This window comes from Phodopus roborovskii, unplaced genomic scaffold, assembly GCF_943737965.1.
Source record: "Phodopus roborovskii unplaced genomic scaffold, PHOROB, whole genome shotgun sequence".
NCBI classification, from domain to species: domain Eukaryota; kingdom Metazoa; phylum Chordata; class Mammalia; order Rodentia; family Cricetidae; genus Phodopus; species Phodopus roborovskii.
This window is the reverse complement of record NW_026126602.1, coordinates 100,560-125,217: the sequence shown is the minus strand read 5'-3', so window position 1 is coordinate 125,217 and position 24,658 is coordinate 100,560. Positions and strand designations below refer to the sequence as shown.

The 24,658-nt window shown below is 40.9% G+C and overlaps 1 protein-coding gene across 1 annotated transcript in view; it reads right to left on the bottom strand.

Annotated features, from left to right (window-relative positions):
* The window catches only part of Ccny (cyclin Y), a 112,891-nt gene that overhangs the window by 21,072 nt on the left and 67,161 nt on the right, over positions 1 to 24,658 (bottom strand). Inside the window, exons 5-8 of the mRNA XM_051205760.1 lie at positions 17,238 to 17,338; positions 11,877 to 11,912; positions 6,270 to 6,327; positions 6,058 to 6,177 (exon numbers count right to left, since the gene is read on the bottom strand). Coding sequence (XP_051061717.1) covers positions 6,058 to 6,177; positions 6,270 to 6,327; positions 11,877 to 11,912; positions 17,238 to 17,338 — 315 coding nt within the window. The remainder of the gene's footprint in view (positions 1 to 6,057; positions 6,178 to 6,269; positions 6,328 to 11,876; positions 11,913 to 17,237; positions 17,339 to 24,658) is intronic.

Genomic DNA, 24,658 nt, shown 5'->3' with positions numbered 1-24,658 from the left:
GAAATATTCTGGCTGCTAGTCAGTCAGGCTGCAAGATTCTCCCAATCATCATGCCTGACCCATCCTTCTCTCACTGACTCCTTACTTCCTCTCTGGGACCTGTCAATGGGCAGGGTCTTACTTACTATGTATCTCATAGAGATCCTCCTGCTTCCCTAAAGTTTTTAAAAACTGAGTATCATTGTAATTGCAATTCATATTTGGCTGCTGATAAATCTATAGTTATTACTGTGGTAGCATACGCACAAGTTGGATGGTGGTGGCACCATCCTTTGATCCCAGCCCTGGAAGGCAAAGACAGGCAGATTTTAGTGAGTTTAAGCCAGTTTGGTCTACATAATGAGTTCCAAGACAGCCTCTAAGCAAACAAACAAACAAATAAATCATACACAACACAAAGCTGTTCAATCATTTATAATTGTATCTGCAGTAGTAGGTATGCTCAATGTTCTGTAACCATCTTCACCATCTGACATGAAGCACTTTTTATTGTCCCCCAATGAAACTATGTATCTCTAAGCAACCCCTAACCCTCCCAGCCCCTGTAATTTCTTCCAAGCCCTCCTTCTGCCAATCCCTACAAGTACTCTACTTTATACCAGTGGATTATACAATATTTATCTTCTTGTGCCAGGGTTATTTCACTGAGCGTAAGATCTTCATGTTTCATCAACCTATAGCACTATCAGAACTTACTTCCTTTCCAAGGATGAATACCTCATTGTATGCTCATGTCCCACGCTGATTACACTTAGGCTGCTTCATATCTTGCATTGTGAATAATGCTGCCAACACTGCTCATTTTTGGCAAGATGTTTAGAATTGGGACAGTAGCATGGGCTGGCAGAAGTACTAGATGAAGTGAAAAGGTATCAGGCATCACCACACAGACTGAAGGACACCAGAGCACAGTGAGGGGACAGAGGAAGGAGGGCATTCACTCACCAATGTTAAGTACAGATCCCTCTCGAGGCACTATGCTAACTCTGAGCCTCCAGGTGGCAGCACTGACTGATCAGGGTCAGAAAAGGACCTGTGTAATACCACAGACTGAAGTAGCCATTGGAAGGAAAATATGAATTAGGCTGAACAGAGAAAAGCAGTGTATGAAATGGCGACCATCTCAAAATAATCCAGACACTGGCAGGAGATGACCTCAAAGCCATAGTCACCTTGGAAGTACTCAAGGCTTCTGGAATGTGCAGTTGGCTAAGTATAGTCCTTAGAAACAGCAGGGAGCAGAGCCAAGAGGCTATGCAGGGGGTGACTGCAGATCTGCCTTCATGCTCTGTGTCTAAGATGTATCAAAAGATGTCCCTAAGTTGTGAGTGTGTAACCAAAGGAGATAGGATTGAGTTTTAACCCTGAGTCAGTGAAGGCAGAACAGACCCAAGGCCCAAGGAGAACAGCAGCAGACGTGGAAGCTGGAGACAGGATGATGGGCAGAGGCCCCTTCTCTTTGCTGGGCTTACTCCTGTATGGAGAATACAAGGCTATTCCACAAACTTCTAAGTACCCAGGAAGAAAATGGAATTTCTACCTCTCATAGTGACCAACAAAGTAAAAATAAGGAGCTCAGGGTGAGAGACAGGGAAGCAGTGAGTAAAAGCTGGGGGTAGGGGTGGAAGTGGGGTGGGGTGAGGGGTGGAGAAGGGCAAATGAGAAACTTACTTCTGGAAGTGAAACCTTGACTGCTTGAGGAAATCAAAAGTCAGTGAGGCAGGGTTCCTGGGCCAGCTCCTCTAGAAGCATCCATCCCTTGCCCCTGAGACAGATACAGGGAAATTGTTCTACCCAAAGTGTTGAGAAATAAAGGGCTTCCCACTGCCCCTTCCACTGAAGCAAGCTTTGCCAGGTATGTGCAGAATAAAACAGAATAAGATCCCTGTTCTGTTTTCAGTGATTCACTAATAGACATCAATCAAATCATGAAGATGTAGATTTTTATGGCTATTGTCCGATACCACGTATTACGCAGGATGGACAGGGACACATACACTGAATATAAAGGGAAAACTGTTAAGAAACATCATTCTGCTTCTTTGATACAGGGTTTCATTGTGTGGCCCATAATGACCTGGAATATACCACACAGTCCAGGTTAAACCTGTAATCTTCATGTTTCCAGTTCCCCAATGCTGGGACTACAGGCACAGTTGTGTGCCACCACACTCAGTAAGAACTAACATTTCAGATTCCAAACAGCAATTTGTGATAAGAGACCCTGGACTTATTGAAGTAGTAAAAATTTGGACATATCTCAGTAGAGTTTCTCTTTTTCCTCTCTCTCTCCTACAGCAAAATCCTAAGCTCCTGACACAAAGGTTCTAAGACCCACGGTGTAGCATCCTGCACAAGGCTGGGACAGAGTGGTGCTCCCACAGTGTCTGTCTTAAACACACCCCTCAATTCCACACGAAACAACCATGGATGGCATCCGTTTAGAACTGTGAGCAATCTCAGTAGGACAGGAATAATATAGGGACTTACAGCTAGAAGATTCAGCAGGAAGTCAGTAAATGGGGAAAATGAGCATATACCACAGCATTTAGGAAAGAGCTGGTACAGGCAGAGGAAGCTAAAGCAATCAGGTTTTGAAGGACAGTTCACAGTAAGAACTCATTCTTCTGAGTCACCCAAAAGGATCAAGATGCCATTCTGGGAAGACCAAGAAATCAGGAGGCAGAGCACAGACTGCTCTACAGGAATCTTTGTGGCTTGCTCTGAGGATTTGTTGAAAGGATGAGAGCCTGCTGTTGACTATACAAATTAAAGTTACTCGAAAGTTCAGAAACAACTTTTGGATATCCTAGTTTAAATACATTTTTCATACTGGAACATCAACAGTGAGTTAGTATTTTAGACCACAATTTTTGGTTGTATAAAAATAAATAACTGGGTGGGCCAGGACCACTTTCAGCTGGACATCTTAGGAACCTTAGATTGTATTTTCCCAAAGCTTGACAACAGACTTTTACCATTCTCCACAGGACTGGAAGTCATGTAAAACTGGGATTCCTTATGTCTCTTAGTTCATAGAAATAGGAAGCATGATGCAAAATTCTTCTACATCATGGTAACTAACAGTTCCTGTGTGCATGAGTGGGGCTAATCTCTGCAATGAAATAATTTCCATTGGCTCAGTCAGGGAAGTGTCTATGAAATTTTATTTTAAATTAAAATTACCTTAGTTGATGTATTCTAATAACACATTAGGTATTGCCTGAAAAGAACAAACATGTGTTTTTGGGGTTTTTTTCCCATTTTTATTACTTTTTTATATTTATTTATTTTTACTTTACTTATTGATCCCAGTTCCCTCTCCCTCCCTCCCCCCTTTCCCTCTCTCCCATCCTCTCATGTCCCCCCGACCCCCACTCCACATGTAGGGTGATGCCTTTCAGGAGGGGTCTCCTAAATCTGTCAAGTCACACATCCATGCAACAAAGACATACGCTCAATTATGTTCATAGCGGCATTATTTGTAATACCAAGAACCTGGAAGCAACCTCAACTGAAGATGTGGCATAGCTACACAATGGAATACTACTCTGCAGGGAAAAAAAAAAATGGAATCTTGAAATTTGAAGGCAAGTGGATGGAACTTGGAAGAAACCATCCTGAATGAGGTAACCCAGTCACAAATAGAGAAATATAGTATGTACTCACTCATATATGGATTTTAGACATAGAGCAAAGGATCACCAGCCTATAAATCACACGGCCAGAGAAACTAGGATACAAGGTGGATTCTAAGAGATTCATATAAGGTCCCTCACAGAAGCGGAAAGGGAGAAGATCTCCTGAGCATATGGGGAGTGGTGGGGGGGGGGGGCAGAGAGTAGGAGAAAGAGAAGGGGAGGGGAGGAAAACACATGGGGCTAGGAAGATTGAATCAGGGGAGGAATAGAAGAGAGAAAGAGAGGAGAGAGAGAGAGCATAAAAGAGGGAGCCATTATAGGTTTGAGAGAAAATTGACTCTAGAGAAATGTCCAGAGACCTACAAGACTGACCCCAACTAACAATTTGAGCAACAGTGGAAAGGCTACCATAAATGCCCTTCTCTGATAATGAGATCAACCACTAACTTATCCACCATCATGGAGCCCTCATCTAGTACCTGATGGAAACAGAAGCAAACACCCACAACTAAACACTGAGCTGAACTAGAATCCAGATGCAGAGAGAGAGGACAAGATCAGGCTACAGAAACCCACAGAGACAGCTGACCTGAACAAGGAGGAGCTAACAGGCCCTCAGACTGATAGCTGGGAATCCAGCATGGGACTGACTCAGGCCCCCCTGAATATGGGTCTCAGTTAGAAGGCCTGGGCAGTCTAAGGGACCTCAGACAGTGGAACCAGGATATATCCCTGGTGCACAAAAAGACTTTGGGGGCACATCCCCCACAGAGGGATACTCCCTTAGCCTAGAGATAGGAGAAAAGGCCTAGTCCCTACTCCAAATGACTTGACAGATTCAGAACAAACATGTTTTATGACATGCTACTGATATCCTTTGTGGGCTTATTGAAGGAAGGAGACATCACCATAACATCGTCATAAGATGTTACATGTGGGGAAAGCAGCAGTTACACCAGAGGAGATAATTAAAGTGAGCATCTCTTACTAGTGTGTGATTCAGTAGAGCTTGTCACCATATTTGGGGAGGGGAGAGGATCCCTATTAGTATATTTTAATTCTATGCCAACTAAAGTAACATTCTATTGATTTTCATGAAGAGTATCTCCAGACAGTGCTAACGATATGGGTCAGTTAAAACATCACATTACAGTCATGTGAAAGACTGTCCTAAAGCATCTCTAGACAACACAGGTTGGTGCCAACTGTGGAGTTACAGAGGACTGTCAACTGCAGACAAAAGTTTTCAAGGGCATTTTGGGGTGGTAGATTAAATGAAAACTCACCAAATTAAGGACATACATAAACAAAGCTTCAACAATGATAAAATTGTTCTAATCTGAATTTTAAAAATTATGTGAGGTCAGGTATATGGTCTGAATTCAAACAACACAAATACTTTTTGGGTGTTAATACTACAGTCTTAAAACTATTTGGTTTAACCAATCAGAGATGGCTCCAATAATGGCCTAGGTCAAGATTACAAAATTGGCCAGCGACAAAAGTTGACAGTTTCATTTCACTCCCAAGTATATTATAGAACAAGTCTGAAAGTCGTTGAGTTGAGGGTTCCTTACAGTGAAAATGGAAACACTGGCTTTATTTAAAGTCTTGGACCTTCTACGAAATGCTGAATGAGCAAGCATTAGCTAAGATTCCCGCTTGGAAGTTTAACTCCATCTGCTCTTTCAACACTATATGTAGCAAAAGAATGGTTCCTAAGAAAATCTCAAGAATGATGAGGGTAAAGGCACTCATACAACTTCTTAGTATTTGTAATCTTTTACTCTTTAAGGGTAGATCTTTGTAGCCCTGTAGAATGTCCAAATTATCTATGAGGTATGAGGAAAAAAAAGAAACAGGAGGAAAGTGGCATATACAATAATGAACACAAGCAGGCTCAAGGTTTGTCCTTAGAAGGGCCTGCTTCCAAGGCTGGCCCTCAGCTGGCATGAGGGGGATGAGGAACAGGGAAAGGATCTTTCCCCCCTTCACTTGAGTCTTATAAAGCCAGTTTCCATATATCTGCATGCCCTACAGACAGAGTTTTACAAAACAAATCAGAAACTAGTCAGTTACACTTCATCTATCTAGGCCACGGATACAAATAATTCACTGGCATTTCACTTCATCCTGGATGTATGAATGACTACATTCTCTTATCATTAAGATTAATGTGGGGAGTGAACAAAAAGAAACTAAACATTGAGAGAGGTTGTTCTTGGTCCATACTACCTTACATCAGCCCTGAAAACATTAGCACTGATTGGCTTTGAGCGGGACCTCACACGTGTCTTTAGAAGGGGACTTTGGAACACTCCACACTCCCAAAGACACAAAGTCTCACAGCAGACACAGAAAACTTCCACCAAGTTTACCCAGGGTCACCTGATAAGAGTTTGCTATTCATACTCACCAGGGTGACAATGGCACATTCAGCTGTCAGCTGAGCAGCACTGAACAGTGTCCGAACGAACCGGTAAATCTGCTTCTGCTCTGGGTTGTGTTTGTCATAATCTGGTGGCACTTCGGATTTCTAAGAAAAAAGAAGTTTTCTGATGACTGCCACGGGACAGGAGCAAGAGACAACTAACTAGATCATCTCATGAAACACAAGAGGGCAATTACCGAAAGAGGGTGGAGGTTTTCATCAAAAATATCTAAGAGCATCCTTCCATCTGGGTCCCTGGTGAGGAAAGCAATAGAAATCAGAGTTTACTTTCTGCAGAATAAATGCCATTCAAAAAGAAACAAAGCACATTTCAGTTCAACAGACAGAAATTGCTAAATTTAAGAGACACTGTTGGTTATTTGTAAATAATGAATCATTTTTCTCAGGTACAGCATTTAATCATTTTTTTGTTGTTGAATCCAGAGATTAAAAACCTCTCGGTGAATTAAGGAAAATGTTGGCTTTAACCAACCTACTTTTATTTTTTTTAAAATCTGTATTCCACTGCTTTCACAATTTTCCACCTTCCCTCTCATGAACCCTTACCTAAATCTAAAATGATTTAATTTTAACACTTGCCCCCCTAACTTTTGGTAACCATATGGTGGTTGATATGAAGCAGTCTGGGGGGTGGGGTGAGGAACGTGACATGCAGCACGAAATGTAGATCGATCTTAAATGGTCACAATACCCACCAATAATTCCAGTAACTAAGGAAATGAATTTGAGGCATCTCCAGCAGCACTTACTTGTATTGAATCATGTGACAGAACTACAGCTTTTGTTCTGAACACACTGTATGCATACTGTACCCTTGTAGCCACACTGGCTGAAACACTCCTGCTGGGACTTGAGACTGCTAGAATATTTTTACTGTATATACAAAGGTATCTGACCTTATAGAAGCATACTATTTAATTATATAAAAAAAATACAATATTTTAGTATTTTCCTACTGTCATTTCTATGCATGGAAGCATCAAAATGAACATTTCTGGATTATAGTGTGTTAGAATATCTTATCTTATAAAATGCAGTTTGAATTGCTGACTTGAATTTCATAAACTATCACTCATTAAATCTGACACGGAAAAGGACAGAATTTCTAGCCATTTCTGAAATCCCCTAAACATACTTCTGCCATTTTATATTGGGTATATATGTGAAACAGCATCCTCTGCATTAAAAATTATGAAAGTATCAGTAAATCCAGAAAAACTCAAAAGTCCCTGTGTCCTACATTCAGCTAAAGTTTCTTCATTAAATTAAACAAGCACACCCATCTCACAAGCCTGCAATTTTGTTTTCCCTTTTAATAAATGGCAAAACTGTTTTACATTGTAGTAAATTTCTCTTATCAGCATATGTGTGATTTGTATATCTGTTTATAAAACCAGAAGGGCTGTGAATGGAGCAAAGTTTAGAAGAACTAGTCCTTAGAGTAGACAAGGCTGCCAGCCATGGGTCTACATAGCAAATAGGGTTGTGGCCTCTGGTTCACATAGCACCTTAGGATGTTGACCTCAGGTGTATAGTATTTTGGGCTGCTAGCCTCAGGTTCATACACTGCTTTGGGCTACTGGTGTGTGGTCTACAGAGCACTTTGGATCACTGCTGGCATGCTGTCTACAGATCCTTGAGGTGATGGCTTCGATGTATGGGGCTTTGAGCTGTTGGTTTCTGGTGTATGTAGTGGTTTGAGATGCTGGCCTTTCATCTGTATAATGCTTTAGGGTGCTGACCTCTGATCCACACAGTGCCTTGAGTTGTTAGCTTCTAGTCTACATAACACTAAGATTCTAGCCTAGGGTGTGCACAGCAGTTTGGCCTTTGGGCCTCTGACCTATAAAGTGTTTTGAGATGTCCGACTCTAGTCTACTTGGTAGAGGCTGCTGGCCTCTGGTCAACTCAGAGCCTTGGAGTACAGAGCACATCTCATCTCATCAGCGACAGATCTGCTGTTAATATAATTTGAGTTTTGTTCACAAATTTAGTTTAAAAGCCACAACTGTTGTAAGTCCTATCTTGTTTTTCTACTGCAGTGATAAGATATCAAAAGCACTTTGAAGAGAAAAGGGACCTCTGGCTTACATGTTCTGATCACAGTTGATCACTGAGTGAATTTGAGGCAGAAATTCAAGGCAGGACCACGGAGGTAGAAGCGGAAGCAGAAACCATGAAGGAATGCTGGCTTGCCTATTTTGATTTTTTTTTTTTTTAAATATATAACTTAAGACTACCTACCCAGGGATGGAAATGCCTACAGTCAGATGGGCCCTCCCATATCAACTTTCAATCAAAAAAATACCCCCCACATACCTTCCTATAAGCTAATCTGATAGAGACATTTTTTTTTTTCAATTGAGGTTCTATTTTAGCAGATTACTCTAGCTTATGTCAAGTTAAAAAAAAAAAAACCAAGCAAACAAATAAACAACCCCACAGTGATTTTTTTAAAGGTAATATCACATAATTTTTAGTATGTGTATAAAGGCTCAGCTCGGGAACACCAGGCTTACTGACCTACCCCTAAATATATCTATCTATCATGTTAAAATTCTAATTTATAAAAACAAACAAACAAAAAACCATTCTAATTTATGCTTTATAAATTTAACATCTCTATAAAACAGCCCAATGTCTGTTCCAGCAACAGGTATAGAAACTAACAAAAGTTCTGAGCATCTACCTACCTGTGCCCTGTACACAAGAGCCTGGCAGTAAGAGAATAGATAAACCCAAGGGAAAGAAAGGTCCAGTCCTACCACGGAAACTGAAAGCCTGTGTGTACCAGGCTGCACTGCCTCTGGCCATGTCCCCAGCCACTAAGAGTCAGCAGACCCCTTTACCTTTCCTGTGGCAAGACATTCAAAAGCCTGGCCAGCACTACACCACCAAGAGTGTTATTCAGTTTTTCCTGATGAATGGGAATCACTTAAAAAACATGCAGCATGCCAGAGAAAAATTTGCCAAAAGAAATTTGGAAAATAAATTAAGAATGTGAATGATGGGATGGTGAATGTAGCTGAGTTGGTAACAATACTGTCTAGTATTGATGAAGCCTGAGACTTGAGCCACAACATGACAGGGGTGGGAGTGTAATCCCAGTACAGAGGAGAACAGAAAGCAAGGAAGGAAAAAAGATTAAGAACTTAAGCTAATGTGACAAAAAAATTTAATGTATACTGTTTCCTTCCTCATTCTACCAAACTATGTATTTCAGGTGAATCATACTACATCCTTCCAGCTGACAGATACATGGCTAGCCCCACAGGACTGTTTAGAGGCTGTGCACGACAAAGTCTACAGACAAGACATACGTCCTGCCCTCAGAAAGGTTCAGGATTCTACCTCCAGATTAATCAAATTAACTTTATTCTTTCTCCACTTCAACTCACCTTTGACTCCATTTATCAACATCTATAAGAACAGAGGGATTAAAGGTCATGGGTAGTAAGTAGACAGGGCTCAACTCCTAAATTCCCAACTGACTACCTGTGCAGTTTTAAGGTTTTATTGAATCTCTCTGAGGTTGTTTGAATAGCAATGGCCCCAACAGGTTCCCAGACTGGAATGCTTGGTCATTAGGAGTAGCACTACCACTGATATGGATTAGGAAGCACGATCTTGCTGAAGTAGGTGTGGCCTTGTTGGAAAAAGTTATCACCGGTGGTGGGCAAGGGGTGGGCTTTGGGGCTTCGAACACTTGTAAGGCACAGTATGTCTTTTTCTTTCTGTTCCCTGCTAATCCTGATGTAGAACTTTCAGCTATCTCTCCAGCACCATGTCTGCCAGAACACCACCATGCCCCATCATGATGACAATAGATTAACCCTCTTTAAGCCAGCCCCTGTAAAATGCCTTCTTTCTTAAGAGCTGCTGTGGTCACCTTGTCTCTTCAGAGTCAACAGAACATGACCAAGACACACTTTCTGTGCCTCAATTTCATTATCTGTATAATGTAAACGATAAAAGTAACACTTCTCATATCTGTTATTTAAACTACAAATTCATGCAAAGACTGACAATAGAAATCTGAGCAAGCACATAATAAAGCTGCTTGTTACTAACATCTATAGCTAAACCAACCTTGGGATGTACTTCACTGGCAGAGGGCAGGCTGAACATCCATGGAACTCTTGGCTCAATTCTCAGCCCCAAAACAAGAACCAAGAAATGTCTTAAAGACACTCATGGAAAGTTGGTTTAAAAGCATATCTGAGTGTCACTACTGGTCTTACATGTAACTTCAGTGTTTTCAAAGTTTGAATGTGTACCAAGAAATGACAGGACAGAATCCATCCATGGTTAGATGCCAAGGCTGTGCAGCTTGCCTTCATCCAAAACTCTTAGGAGCCACAATGCACATCAATCACAATTACAGCACAGGAAAATCTGCTGCAGAACATACCTTACAGGTGTTTGCTTTGCACAGCTATGTTTCTCTAATACTGCTCCTCAGAAGCTGCCATCTATGTTGCACTCCATGGCCCCAAAACTCTCTCCTCATGTGTGAAAAGCCTGAGTAGTTATGAGGTCTGTCTTGCTGTTTGGTGGCCCTTCCTGTTCTCAAACTAGTTTTGTACTTAATAGTATGGCTATATCCACACACATTAATTACTGAAATATGACTGTGATTAAGTTGCCTTTGTGCCTATGAAATTTAAGAGGGTGCTTTGAAAAAGCTCAATAAAAGGAAATCATTGAAAAGAAGTTTGGTACATTTTAAAATAAAAACCTGAAACAACTTATACTTCATACTCTGCAGAGGTCTATCAGATTCCTCACTACCAGGGAAAACATTTTTGGGGAAGGATGAATTACAGATATGGCTTAATGCCCCAGACCTGAAGCAAAAGTCTTGGTGCTAAATATATGAATTACTACATTTTTCTTCTTTTTAAATTTATTTTTATTATTTTTAATTATGCCTGTGTGTCTGGGTATATGTACATGTGAACAGAGGTGACTATGCAGAGGCCTAAGGCATCATATGCACTTGGAGCTGGAGTTTGTGAGCTAGAAGGTGAACTGCCCAATGTGGATCCTGAGAACCAAACTTAGGTCCTTCCTCTGCAAGAGTAGTGAAAACTTGCTTAGTACTGAATTTTATCTCCAGCCCCTATATTCCCCTACTTTTGAAAATGTGTCAGTAAGTGTATCTGTGTGTGAGAGTATGCCCACATGTGGAGTTGTCCCCAAGGGGGCCAGAAGAGTCATGGTCTCTCTTGGAATGGGAACTAACTTGGCATTTTCAAGCTGCATAATATGGGTGCTAAGAGCCACCATACTCTGGTCTTTGTGCTTGGGCAGCAAGAAGAACTCTTAAATTGCTAACTCACTTTTTCATATGCACTTAAATACTTCATATTAAAATTTTGGAGGAAAATTTTAAAAAATTCAGTTTTACCTGACTTTTCAAATAGAACCATTGCAAGATATACTTTCATTTGAGAAACTTCTATCATGTTTTGTCAAACTGAATTTTCAACTAAATTCAAACTAAACCTAACATTTTATAAAACACAAAATGTTAAGTTATAGAGAAAATAACCAGTACAGAGGAATCTGAGCCTTCTCAAGAAGTCAGCTGCCACCACAATCACCATATGTGGTGCTCCTGGTCCAGAAGTAGCCTTACTCGTCCCTGGCACTCTGATGTATTGACCTTTACAAGGTCTATCAAAACAGGAGTTAAGAATATAAATTCAAGGCTAAAGAACAGGAAAACCATTACAAGACGAAATGTGATACTTTTAGCACAGAATTAAGTGTCCACATACCTGTTTTTGATGTGGTAATAGATCGCAAGAGCAACACTGTAAAATAAAACACAGGAATTCAATGTTCTATAAACACACTCATCACTTAATGGACTCGGCACTATCAGGCAGTGATCACTAAATTTAATTAAAAGCCACACAGTCCACCTGTAAAGCCCCATTTCATTCACAGGGCTGATCAGAATATACTCCATATTAAGTCCCTCTGGTCGTCACCCCCCCCCCCCCAGGAATTGTCAGATTATCTTTGGAAATAATAGGGTAACAATGGGAAGTTATAGCTTTTCTATCAGATGTTTTTGTGTCCTCACTTTTAAAGTTCAGGTACTACATAAAACTGCTACAAATTAAACCTATTTAGAAACCGCCAATTCACTGCCTACTCATACATACATACATACATACATACATACATACATACATACTTGTATGTACACACACACGAATAAAAGAATAATGAGTAGCACAAACAGTGGTTGCTAGTCCTCTCACACACCATCTTGGCAAGCTATGCACCACTCACTTTCTGAAATGGTGGTGTAACTTAACCTAGGGCACTATCTTAAAACTGTCTAAACTTTCAAATACTAGAATACAATAAACATCCATTTCCCTCGATTTTTCTTTTCTAAATGTAAAATGTAATATATTCAACACAGAAATTTTGGAAAATACAAAAAGCTTAAAGAAAAATCTGAGTTAAGATGTGGTTCAATGGCAGAGTACTTGCCTAGCATGTATGTGGTCTTGTGTTTGATTCCTAATACTAGCGGGAAACGACTTTAAAACAAAGTTGTCTTTTAGCAAGGATGGTGGTGAACACTTATAATCCTATCACTTGGGAGCAGGAGAATGGAGATTTCTAGGCCAGCATGGGTACAAAGACTTTGTCTCAAAACAAAAGAAAAACAATCTCTTTCCCCCTAAATAACTACTATCATTTTGAGCTATACAGTTACTATTTCTACCTATATGTGTATAAACAAAGAGGCTGGCATCCTATGCTTAGATTGCCATTTTAATGCTTTTCTTACCTTAGGAAATATTCCTAATGAACATGATTTTAAAAGCTGCTAGTTACATTTCATTATTTGATTGTTGAATAATCATTCTCTGTGACTGAATATTTAAATTATATGTAATATTCAGTAATTAATTCACATCATAATAAACAGACTCACAAATATCTGTAAAATCTATGGCTATATTCTTTTTACAGGAAAACATCCTATAATGGAATCACTTGGTTGCTGGGGCCTCCCAAAACATACTGCTAAGTATCTTGCCAGAGCATGATGAATATACTCCTCACCAGTGTCCTTTCGCTTCAGATTCACTAACCTTGAATACTTTGATAAAACCTTTTCCTTCTGAATAGAAAATGGCATAGTTATGATCGTGACTGGCCACCTTTAGGAAATAATTGTTTAAAATTCTTTCTATTCCTTTTGCCTTACTTTAAAATGTAGAAAAATAGCTGGGCGGTGGTGGTGGCCACTTTAATCCCAGCACTCTGGAGGCAGAGGCAGGCGGATCTCTGTGAGCTTGAGGCCAGCCTGATCTATAACAGCTAATTCCAGGATAGGGTCCAAAGCCTCAGAGAAACCCTGTCTCGAGAAACCAAAAAGTAGAAAACGGACTCCAAGTTATATTCCTAGCCTTTAACAATACAGATCATTTACAGTGTGCTCTGGTTCTCAGAGAACAGAAATGGCCCATCAAGAAACCACCAGAGGCAAAGATGATGAGAGGGGCAACAACAGAGACCTAAGTCAGCTCTGAGATCTCCAAGAAGCTTGGGTGTGTACTGGACTTACTGAGACTGAACCAGACAGGCCCTGGGACTGGCTTATATTACGACTCACATCTCTTCTCAGACCTAATGACTTACATGAATTCAGGTAGGTATGAGGATACTCAGGACCACGGGGTAACAAGTCCTTCTTCCTAAAATTTCTAAAGGTATGACTATGCTGATAGGGCTTCAGAGTTAAGATAATAATGTTTCCAGAGTATCTTCTCATATATTCATACCCCCTATCACAGACCCTATATTCTAAATGAGACATCAGGTTCAAACAGCAGATCAGGATTTCTGCCCTGTATAAGAGTTGTGCCCTTTTCCTTCTAATGCATCATCTTTGGAGAGAAGGAAACTACTGCTTAGTTATCAAGTAGTTACAATGTGGTGACAGTAACCTCAAAGATAACAAATGATTTAGGAGAATCTAGTTAATAGTTTGGTCCCAATGTTTCTTTCCATATGGCCAATGGAATTAGAGACACTGGCTAAATAAAACAGATTTGTAACTGCTGGCAGCACACATGACTTGTTAGCCAGAGCTGTATGAGCAGAGTAGATGGCACCCTAAGACCTCTGGTGATCAGTCAAGAGGCAGCTGTCATAAATGACCATGTGAGCGAGGCATGAACAGTGGAACACAAGAATTCCCAGGTTCCCTGTACTCCTCTTCAGCCATCATTTGTGATTGTTCTAGGATTTAATGTGAGGAGCTGGCTATGGAGGTGTGGAGACTGGAAAGTTCAGCTCCATACCACAGACTTGGCATTTAAAGCAGTGACAGGGAATCCAACTTTTCAAAGGAAGGACTATATTCACTGGAAGTACAAGGTCACTTTTCACTTGTCCTACTGTTGGCCTCACACTGACCCTCCAGCCTATCCCCCAGTAGAGTTCACCTATCCACTTCTCCCTGATAGACTCATCCCCCAAACCTCTAGTCATCCTGGCCCCAGCAAAATTTGAACTTTCTTGCCAACTCAAACAATCCCCAACTTACAGGAGTGTTGTCACATCAAATCAGTTTATGAACCAGGGGTTTAGAACTCAGAGTACTCTCTCAAAGGAACAGCAGCTGGCTTAGGAAATCCATGTTCTGCCCAAGATATTCAGAATATCCAAAAAAAAAAAAAAAGTTCTTAATAATGTTTGATCAATTCAATGACAAAAGATTGAAAGAGTCTTGGACTTAAGAGAGACAGAGAATCAGAAAAATGAATGGGATGTTCCTTTTTAGTAGGTGACCGTAAGGTTATAAGAAGTGGTGTGGGGCTGAAATCTGGCTGCTTTGTCGACCTTCGCTGCTTCTTCTTTTCCTTCTAAGCATCTCTCTTATGGTGCAGAGCTACTGTCTAGAGAACTCATCAGGTTAGCTACTCCCTCTAGTTTTTGAGCACTCCGTCTCCTTGATCATAAATAAGAAGCCTGTACCTGTAGAGGATTCCAATGGCCCAACCTACTTCCCAGAGCCCATTTCAAAAGAGGATACCTTTTACAGCAACTGAAGCAGTAACTGAAGGAATTTCAAGTTTAGGGGGTTTAGATAAAATGTCTAAGTTAAAGAGATGTTGGAGAGGGAAAAAAAGACAGACATCCCTTAAATATAGAATCTTCACCCTTGGCTACCTATAAGACCCTCCCAGAAGTGGTTTCAAAGTTCAGTTTTCTAAGCCACACCCCCAGGCAGATGCCTCCAGAATGTATATATTACAAAGTTAAGCCTCCAGGTGACCTCCATTGACAACTTATGTGAATGAATCCACAACTATAACCAGGTACTTGAACCTCTCAGATATGTCACCTGGTTTTCCCACCAGGTTCCTAGTATCTGTTTCATAACCAGTGGTAATATTAAGTAACCTAAGGGCAGGAAGTAGAGAGCTTGGTTAGATCTCTCTGTGAACTTGAAGAGCTCACACTACCTCGGATACACTCCATTCTACTCTCATCTGATCTAGGATTCAATGGGAACTGGTAGATTTCACTCCAGGTTCCTCAGAGCTTAAACAACTGCCCCAAACCACAGGGCACAGAAATCTTCAGGCCTCCCCCACTCCCCACTTCCAAGGACTACTTATTTCTAAAAGGTTCTGTACTGTCCATCTCCTAGCAGTGAGCTCCATCCTAAGAAATGAATGCACTCAGATAATTATACTATATGCTATGATGATCTCTTCCCAGTTCCCATGGTGACCATCTCAAATTATGCTCACTGGCCATCACCCCATGCCTAAGTGCTGGGGCATTGAGGGAAAGGAACCCTATGCTTGATCAAGGGCCTCAGTTTCCCCCTTACAGGACTAAGACACTGACCATGGAAACTAGTTACAGTCCTCAATACCTGGACTAAGGCAGTGACTGTCACATACAATCATAAATTGTGCCTCCAACTCAGAAAACTTGGTTCATGAAAACAGAACCCTTTATAGGTAGTAATTTTAGCAATTTTTATGATAATATGGGTTGTTATTAGATGTGTACTTTCTTAAACAGATATAAAATGTCCCAGATTTTCAGTAAAGTTATTGATATTCAGACCCTAATATAAAAAGGCTCTGAGACCTCTGGCAGGCCTGGCTGCTGTCACTGTGCTGATGGGGACAGGACAGTACAGAGAAAAATAGCTCTTTGCTTCTTTAAATGAAGAAAGGAAGGAAGGAAAGAAGGAAGGAAGGAAGGAAGGAAGGAAGGAAGGAAATGTAATTTCCTCCATTTTTCCTCAGATCAGGATCTGAGGCCAAATATAGAAGGATACTACAACCTAAATCCCCACCCCCCCCCAACTGCGAAGAAGATCATGGTTAGACTATCCTACTTTCAGCATAGCCTAAGTCCCCATCTGGGTTTTGGAGGAGGGAAGTCTCATTTCATTTAAACAAGTCAAAACACCATTGGCTCTGTGCTGGCATGGATTCAGTCAAAATTGAAAGGGCAAAACTGTACATATATAAACACAAAATAATGAACATATTTTAGGACATCACTAAAGTAAGGTAAAGACGCTAGTTTCTTTATATAAGTAGAAATATGCACAAATATCTTAATATTCACAGTCACTTAAAAAAATTCTTAAGTGTCAGTGACCCACATGTTTCTACTCTCCCAGGTCCTATAAAAAGCTTTTTGGTGAGGGAAAGAAGTCTGAACATCAGTGGTTAAAAGCACTGCTTGTTCTTCCAGAGGAGCCAGGGTTCAATGACCAGTACCCACAAGGCAGTTCACAACATTCCAGTCCCAGGGGGTCTGATTCCTTCTTCTGGCCTCCAAGAACACTGTATTCACATATTACAAACATTTATACAGGCAAAATACCCATACACATAAAACAAGAGAAACTTAAACAAAACAAACAACAAAAACCTTGCCAGGTACAGTGGCACGTGCCTTTAATCCCAGAACTTGGGAGGTACAGGAAGGAAGATGTCTGTGAGTTCAGGGCCAGCTTGGTCTACCTACAGACACGGTTACAGAGATCCTGGCTTTAAACACCACCACCAAAACAAACAAACAAGCCTTCAAACCCCAAACCAAATAAACAAAAAAGAAGTCCACACACCCACCATTTGATGGTATACTTGAGGTTTGGCTGACTGACTGTGCTGTCATCTAGGAAGATGGTGGAGCAGGAGCTGTACTTCCTTGATGTCTGGCCTGGAGGATGCTAGAAAACAAGATGACAACAGTTACACAAGGCTTAAAATTTTGCCAATGTGTCAGCTAGTTTTGTCAACTTGATACAAGCTGCAGTCTTTTGGAGGGAGGGATATCAGTTGAGGAAGGGCCTCCACCAGATTGGACTGTGGGAAAGTCTGTGAAGCATTTTCTTCATTGATGATTTATGTGGGAAGGCCCAGGAAATTGTGGGCAGTGCTACCCCAGGGCTGATAGCCCTGGGTGCTGTAAGTCCTTGCTTGCCATGAGGAGCAAGTCTGTAAGCAGTGTTCCTCCATGGCCTCTGGTTCCTGCCTTGAATTCAGTAGGCAACAGAACTATGATTGGGACATTTAAGCTGGATCAAACCCCCTCTTCAAGTTGCTTTTGGTCATGGTATTTTACCACAGCAACAGAAACCATAACTAAGGCACAACCTGACCCTTTCTCTGAGATCAGACCACAAAGGAAACATGTCTTAGCAAGAACTCCACCACAATTACTAACAGGGTAGAAATACTAGGCCACACTGGGATTTGTCTTGTTCTTCCTCACTAAGTCATCACCACCACTCCTAGTCCCCATCTTCTTTATGGGACCACTGGAAACAGGATGTCTGCAGTGGACATTTAGTGAATACATACAGGGAAGGTGGCATTTTACTTTTATGCAGTAAGATCAAGTTGAGAATCCACTGTACCCATTTTTGTAGGTGCAAAGTTGACTTGAGAGCCATAAATAATTCAGCTCAGATCAATAAAAAACCTGTTGCCTAATATGCTTAAATTCACATGAATTTCTAAGTGGAAATTTCTTATGTTAGGGACACATTGTATTCTGAAGTGGAAGACTGGGCTTTTGCACAGATGACCTTTAGGCAACAGGTGCTCCTGTGATTGTGGTTTCTTAGTGACCACACAAGTTCAAGTTCTGTGGAGAACTTTAGCAAGAAGACAGTTTCTGATAGGCAACATGAACTTTACAGCCATGATTGATAACTGAATACTAAGAGGATACTTGTCAAGTGTTTGGGAAACAGGGTTAGTAGACTTCCATCTGGGTAATGGGGGGGGGGTTGGAAGAGGGAGGAAGAAAGGAGAAGAATCATCAAACCATGCAAACAAGGTTCATCTTGTCTGACACTATTTTTACAGGCAGGTGTCATTGTCACCAACCCTTATAAATCACACAATCACCTGCCTGACCTGTCTACGTTTAGCAAAACCCCTGGGATAAAAGTACCTGAACTAAGGCTCAGATGTCTACTCCACATGTTCACATCTGCTTCCTATCTGTAGGTTTTCTCTGCAGTGAAACTATAAAAATCTGCAGCAACTTAAGACATATATAAAAAATGCTAAAACCACAATTTTCCCTTGAGAATACTTACTGTTTAGCATTTAGTTGTGTGGCTCTTTAAAATAGCTTTAGAGTGCATCACTAGCAGCAGTGCTGTATTTTGTTAGCAGCAGAAGGGTCAGAGGCACTAGCCTCAGGCCATTAGGTATGCTCTCAGGCCTCCAGCTCAAGCTCACTCCTAGGTGCTTGTGTGTGGAAAGGGTATTAAAAAAGGTTGCAAAGTTCAGGTTAGGATTTCAACATTAAGTTTATCATGGCATTTCAGGTCAGTCAATTAATCAATATTCTCCTTAAGGTATTCTGAGATGATATTAAAATCTATTCTATTGTAGCTACAACACTGAAGCAATATGGTATTAAGAAATATAAGAAACGAAGAAAGGCCCTAATTATGGTATTTTCATGCTACAGGAACAAAATCTACCTACTGCATCAACAGATTCTGACATAAAATTCAGCATCCAATTATCATGCTAATAAATACTTTAGAGACATGTTAGTAATTCAAACAAAGCCAACAGACAAATGGTATTTTACTTCTAGATCCTTCCTCTCTAGTAAATTCCCTGAAAACAAAAGTGTGATGCAAATTCCCAAGAAGCTGTGGGGAGGGCAGTGCTCCCCTGCAGCAAGGAATACAGCCTGAACCCCCCCCTTCACCTAGCTCTGAGCCGGTGGGCAATAGCACACACTAGATATGCAGACTGAGGGGTCAAATGTCAGTTTAGTCTCTCACCAAGGTATCAGTCCTGTCCTGGGATAAACCAGCTTTTAGTCACAGCATCCCAGAACTTATAGCTAACATCCCTTCTACAATGACAACAATTCCACTCCCAAACCAATAATTTCTATAACTAGTCCCCTCACCCCCAAATTTCAGCTTCAGAGTACTTTGTCACATTAGGTGCCATCGGCATCAAGCCACTATTTAAAATTCTCAGAGTGAAAGCTGTCTTTGACCTAAAACCTCATGCCACTAACATGCTAAAAGGGGAACCCTACCAGGTGTCAGGGGTGCTGCCTTGTTTGGGTTTGTGTGCTGAGCTGTTCCTCTAAGAGCACAGCATCAGACCACAGGGCCAAAACATGGCCAGCTTTAACTTCCCAATGCCTCTGATTGGCACCAAGGCACTAGTTGTGATTTCAAGAGTCAGTCACAGAACACTCACTCAGGCTTCATCAACATTTGAAATGCTATTCAATATGCTAGGTAGTTCTCAGCTTCAGCCAAATGTTTTATTTATGTTATTGCCCTATGATTCTGAAATTATACAACAAAACAGTATGCTTCTACACGTGTGGCATACACTCTCCCTGCAAGTTCCAATCTGCTAGTAAAAAGATGACAGGAAGAGGCAAGGCAGACACTGGCTACAAACCACAACAATGACCAGCACAGTAAGATATAGCCAAGGATGTAGTAGTGACATTTCTATCTTTAGGGTAACCAACAGGTATCTAATTAGACCTGAGGTCCATTCAAAAGGAGGGAATTCATGCCTGGTACTGTAATTTAACCAAACACTAATGGCTGGTGAGGCTATGAACCCTAGAGGAGAACCCACTAGTGACAATTTCCTAAACTAGTATAATTCCCAACTCCAGTCTAAATATAATATCCCTATTTCCACACTGATAAGTGTAACTCTCCTTGATCATCAATGAAACAATTTTTTTTTTTTTTTTGAGCAGATGGGCCATCACAGAAATTTACACCTGGTCAAAACACAGAAAACTACTGAAGATAGGGTGCCCATCCCTAGTTGCTGTATCTATAGCACAACTAACAAACAACATGGAAGATGTTCTGGGCAGAAAAACTATAAACGCCAGAAGATCAGAGCGTCTGCTGAAAAACAGACATTTTCTATATATGACACAGAGGTGCTCCCATGAAATCTTAACATTATGTCTATCTAAACAAGACTTGCACAATGATACAACTAGCTGATATTCCAAGGTGGTAAATCTCACAAGGTCCTACCTCTAGATGAAGAACAGGCAACTAATGGTTGCTTAGTGAGGGAGAGTCAGTCTTTTCCAGGGATGAGTTCCAAGTCATCCAATCCCAAGTGGTCAGCCCAAAAAACACATACATATGAGCAACACTAAATAGACTCAGCAGGTTGTATTCATATATAAGTGTATGTTTCTCTGTCATACTGTGTGTATGCGTGCGCATTCACACGCATGGGGGGGGACGGGTGGAGTAAGAGAGAGGGAGAGAAAGGAGAAATAATTAAGGAAAGTCATGAAGTTGAGAGGGAATAGTTGGGAGGAGGAAGAGTGTGAGTGGGACTGATATAAACATGTAACCATATATAACAACCTCAAAAATGGTAACAAAATAAAATTTAAGTATAAAAGAGGGACACAGACACTATGACACCAGTCTGAGTTTGCCCCTAAGTAACTAACTGCCTGCCTGCTAGGTTATTTTGCCCCCCTCTTCTTAGCTGAATTTACTTGTCTTAGAGCAGTGAGAATAGCAGACATAGCTTCATATAGTCACTATGAGGAATACTTGATATGTTTGTAAGTGTTAGGGACAGGGTGGCATGCAGGAGACTGCTTCTGTACACAGGACTATATGTTTAAAAAATGCCAAGAATGCCTTCGAAGTGGGATGTCTATAACATTCTAGAACACAAAAGAAAATGCCCATGACAGTGCTTTACTAAAAAGAGGCTTAATGGTGCAGACAGCTGAGAATTCCCTGTTACAGTTGTCTCAGTGACAGAGGAACAATCTCCAGCTCATGGCACGTCTGCTTAGAAGAGGACTCAGGCGAAAACCCACCAGGAAGAAGCAGAGCATGGATTATCTCCAATGCAGTAAGAGCACTTTTCTTTCGAACAATGAGTATTTTACAAAGTAAATTATGAATATGCTAAACGAGGTCACTGTAGAGGTACTACTAAAACAAGTCAATCTTTCTACACAATGTCCATAATACATGATAATTTACTATTTACATATATGTACTAGGTCCACTAGCACATAAAAGCTGTTGGGACTGCATGTTGAAAAGGCTAAATACAGTTATTACCTTGAGTTTTAGATATTAAGGCTATCTGCTTAGTAATCTCAACACTGACGACAGTCAGGTCCAAGAAACAAGTGTGCCTATACAAGCACACATACACCACATTAAGTGACCCTAGCCTTCATCTCATGTATCTTACCACTGTCACAATTACCAAATCAGGGAGAGGCCATCAGGAAGAATCTGCTTACCTTGAAGGTAACCTAGCCACACTGCATATAAGTACCTTGAAGGCATTTTCCTTCTCTGTTTGGTTTGTCCCTCAGAACTACTCCTCATGCTGCCTGCACGATAATGTCTATAGCTGTTGGGACTGTGTCCTCTCCTTGTGCTCTGTGCACCTTGTATTCACCTTAAGGATACTAACCATGTTATGCTGTCACCTGCATTCACTCAGCTGGATTCTGTCTAGTGCCAGGACTCAGGCTTTGAGTCACTGGATGGGCAGCCGCTCAGTTTCTTAGGGGTACATGTTCACAGTCCTACACCAAGCCTAGAAAGTCTGTGTCCCCATGATGAGCGCAGGGTCCTGTGGGAGCCTACTGTGTGACGGCAACAAAGTGACACCTTAGATCTCATAGAGAAGAAGCCTGTGCCACCCACAAGTGAAGGCAGCATGCTCAGCAAACTGGTACAGGGCACACCCAAGGAGCCATAGTTACTAAGCTGAGATGCTCAGGTTCTGAGGGAGAAGTGGCAGCTAGGCTCAGGGGCCAGTGATAAAAGATTGTCTCTCTATAGTGCAGCCTTGTTAAAAACTCTCCTAACCTGTGTCCAACTATCCTAGATTATCTTGTCCTGGCTTAGGAAATACATGGCCATCTTGGGCTCACTCTCTCCAAGGCCTGCATCCATCTACGGCAGGTTGTCAGAGCAAGGCAGGGTCAAGACACACACTCAGTTTTAAATGTTGGAGGGTAAGACAATATGGATGTTCATTGCTGGGTGTTGGTGGCGCACGTTTTTAATCCAAGCATTTGGGAGGCAGAGGCAGGTTTGAGACCAGCCTGGTCAGCCTAAGCCACAGAGAAACCCTGTCTTGAAAAACCACCCCCCCAAGATGTTTATTTAAGTGTAGTCCTTATAATGCTGAACTCTTCAGAAACACTCAAAATTGGGTGTTAATTACATAACAAAATACCCTAAATTATATTCAAATAGTAGAAAAAACCATCATCATTTACTAATATAGAACCTGGAAAGATGTACATTTACCTAATATTCTGTGAGCCATACTAGCCTATCTACATGTGCTGTAATCAGTTTGCAGATCAACTTCCTCTTACTGCTTCCCAGAGTCAAACAGGACAACCATCATGATTCATTTGAGAAGACAAAGACTAGTACTTCAAAACACTTTTCAAGACTTCTAGAACTAAGGCTTCAAGCTTCTTTTTGGCTCTTGCTTAATTGACACATGATTTCAACTTAACATTATTATAAGTTTTCAGAACAATCATCTATCTTAATGTTGAAGCACATCCTCTGAAGATTTTGCACTATAACTCCTGTTTAGCCTCCTGCTTTTAAAATACATTTGTAGCACACATATTAAACCACAACACTCAGGAGGCAGAGGCAGGAGAATAGCTGTGAATTGGAGGCCAGCCTGGTCTATAGAGTAAGTTCTAGGACAGGCTCCAAAACTACACAGAGAAACCCTATCTCAAAAAAACAAGCCAAACCAAACATATGCACTAAAAAGGACATGGAAAAGGAGAAAGGACGTCCATCCCACTCCTGACCCATCTTGGAACGTCATCTTTCCACCTCCTCCAAACTTCATTAAATGTCTTAGATTAATTCCCATTACATATGCTGTTGCTAGGAGGCAGAAGGATATCAGAAAAATGAGGCGAACACAAATGGTATGAGTTTTATTGTATTTTGGGAAGATTCCCAACTGCAATTATCTACAACATTGTAATTTTTATCAGAGATTTTCACATTCTAGTTTTTAAAAAGTACTGAAATAGTTGACTTCAAAGAAAAGCAAAACCAAAACTTCAGCAAATTTATAAAAAAAAGACATTTTAAATAAAGATCTTTACACAAGGCTATAAAATTTTCCCTAATTTATCATTCTAATTACATCTAGAACAAAGGTACTGATTAGGATATTAATCTTTGTAAGTCATGTGGTTGGTTTCCTTGCTGTTGGGGCCCTCAGACTATTCTATTCCCATGCAGTAAATCTCTTAATCTTTTAATTCCTCCTTGGTCCTTCTCCAGCCTATGGCTCCATCTGGAGAAGGTCACATTCTCTGCTATAGTGGATAACAGACTGTCAACTTGATAGGACCTAAGATCTCCTAGGAAACAAACTTCTGCGCATGTCTGTGAGGTTTTCAAGATTGGGGTGTGAAGGTGTTATTTTCACTGTGGGTGGCATTAGTGCATGGGCTAAAGGCCAGGCTACAGAAATAAAAAAGTTAGCTGAGCACCAAGTCACATCTTTCTGCTTCCTAACAGCACATACAATGTAATCAGCTCCCTCAAGCTCCTGCTGCCATGCCTTTCCCACCTGATGGACTACATGCTCACACTGTCAAACAAGATCATCCTTTTCCCCTTAGGCTGTATGTGTCAAGTATTTGATCACAGCAATGAGAACAGGGACCAATGCATCAACAGTTGCTATTAGTTAGCTAGGAGCAGAGGGACCCGTGTCCATTTGTCTTCACTGGCTCATCTATAGCACCACTTTCATGTTTCTGGAGTAGCAGCATCCTCCTTGTAGATTACCTGAGCAAATTACACCACACAGGTTCTTCAGAAACTCAAAAGGAGAAACCAAACAACAATAACGTTATATAAAAAGGGACAAAAGATACCAGTTGTTCTAAAATTCAAGATCAAATTGAAATTTCTACTTAGGATCCATATTTCAAACTGAGTCCTATAATGGCCTGTAAAAGCATAAAT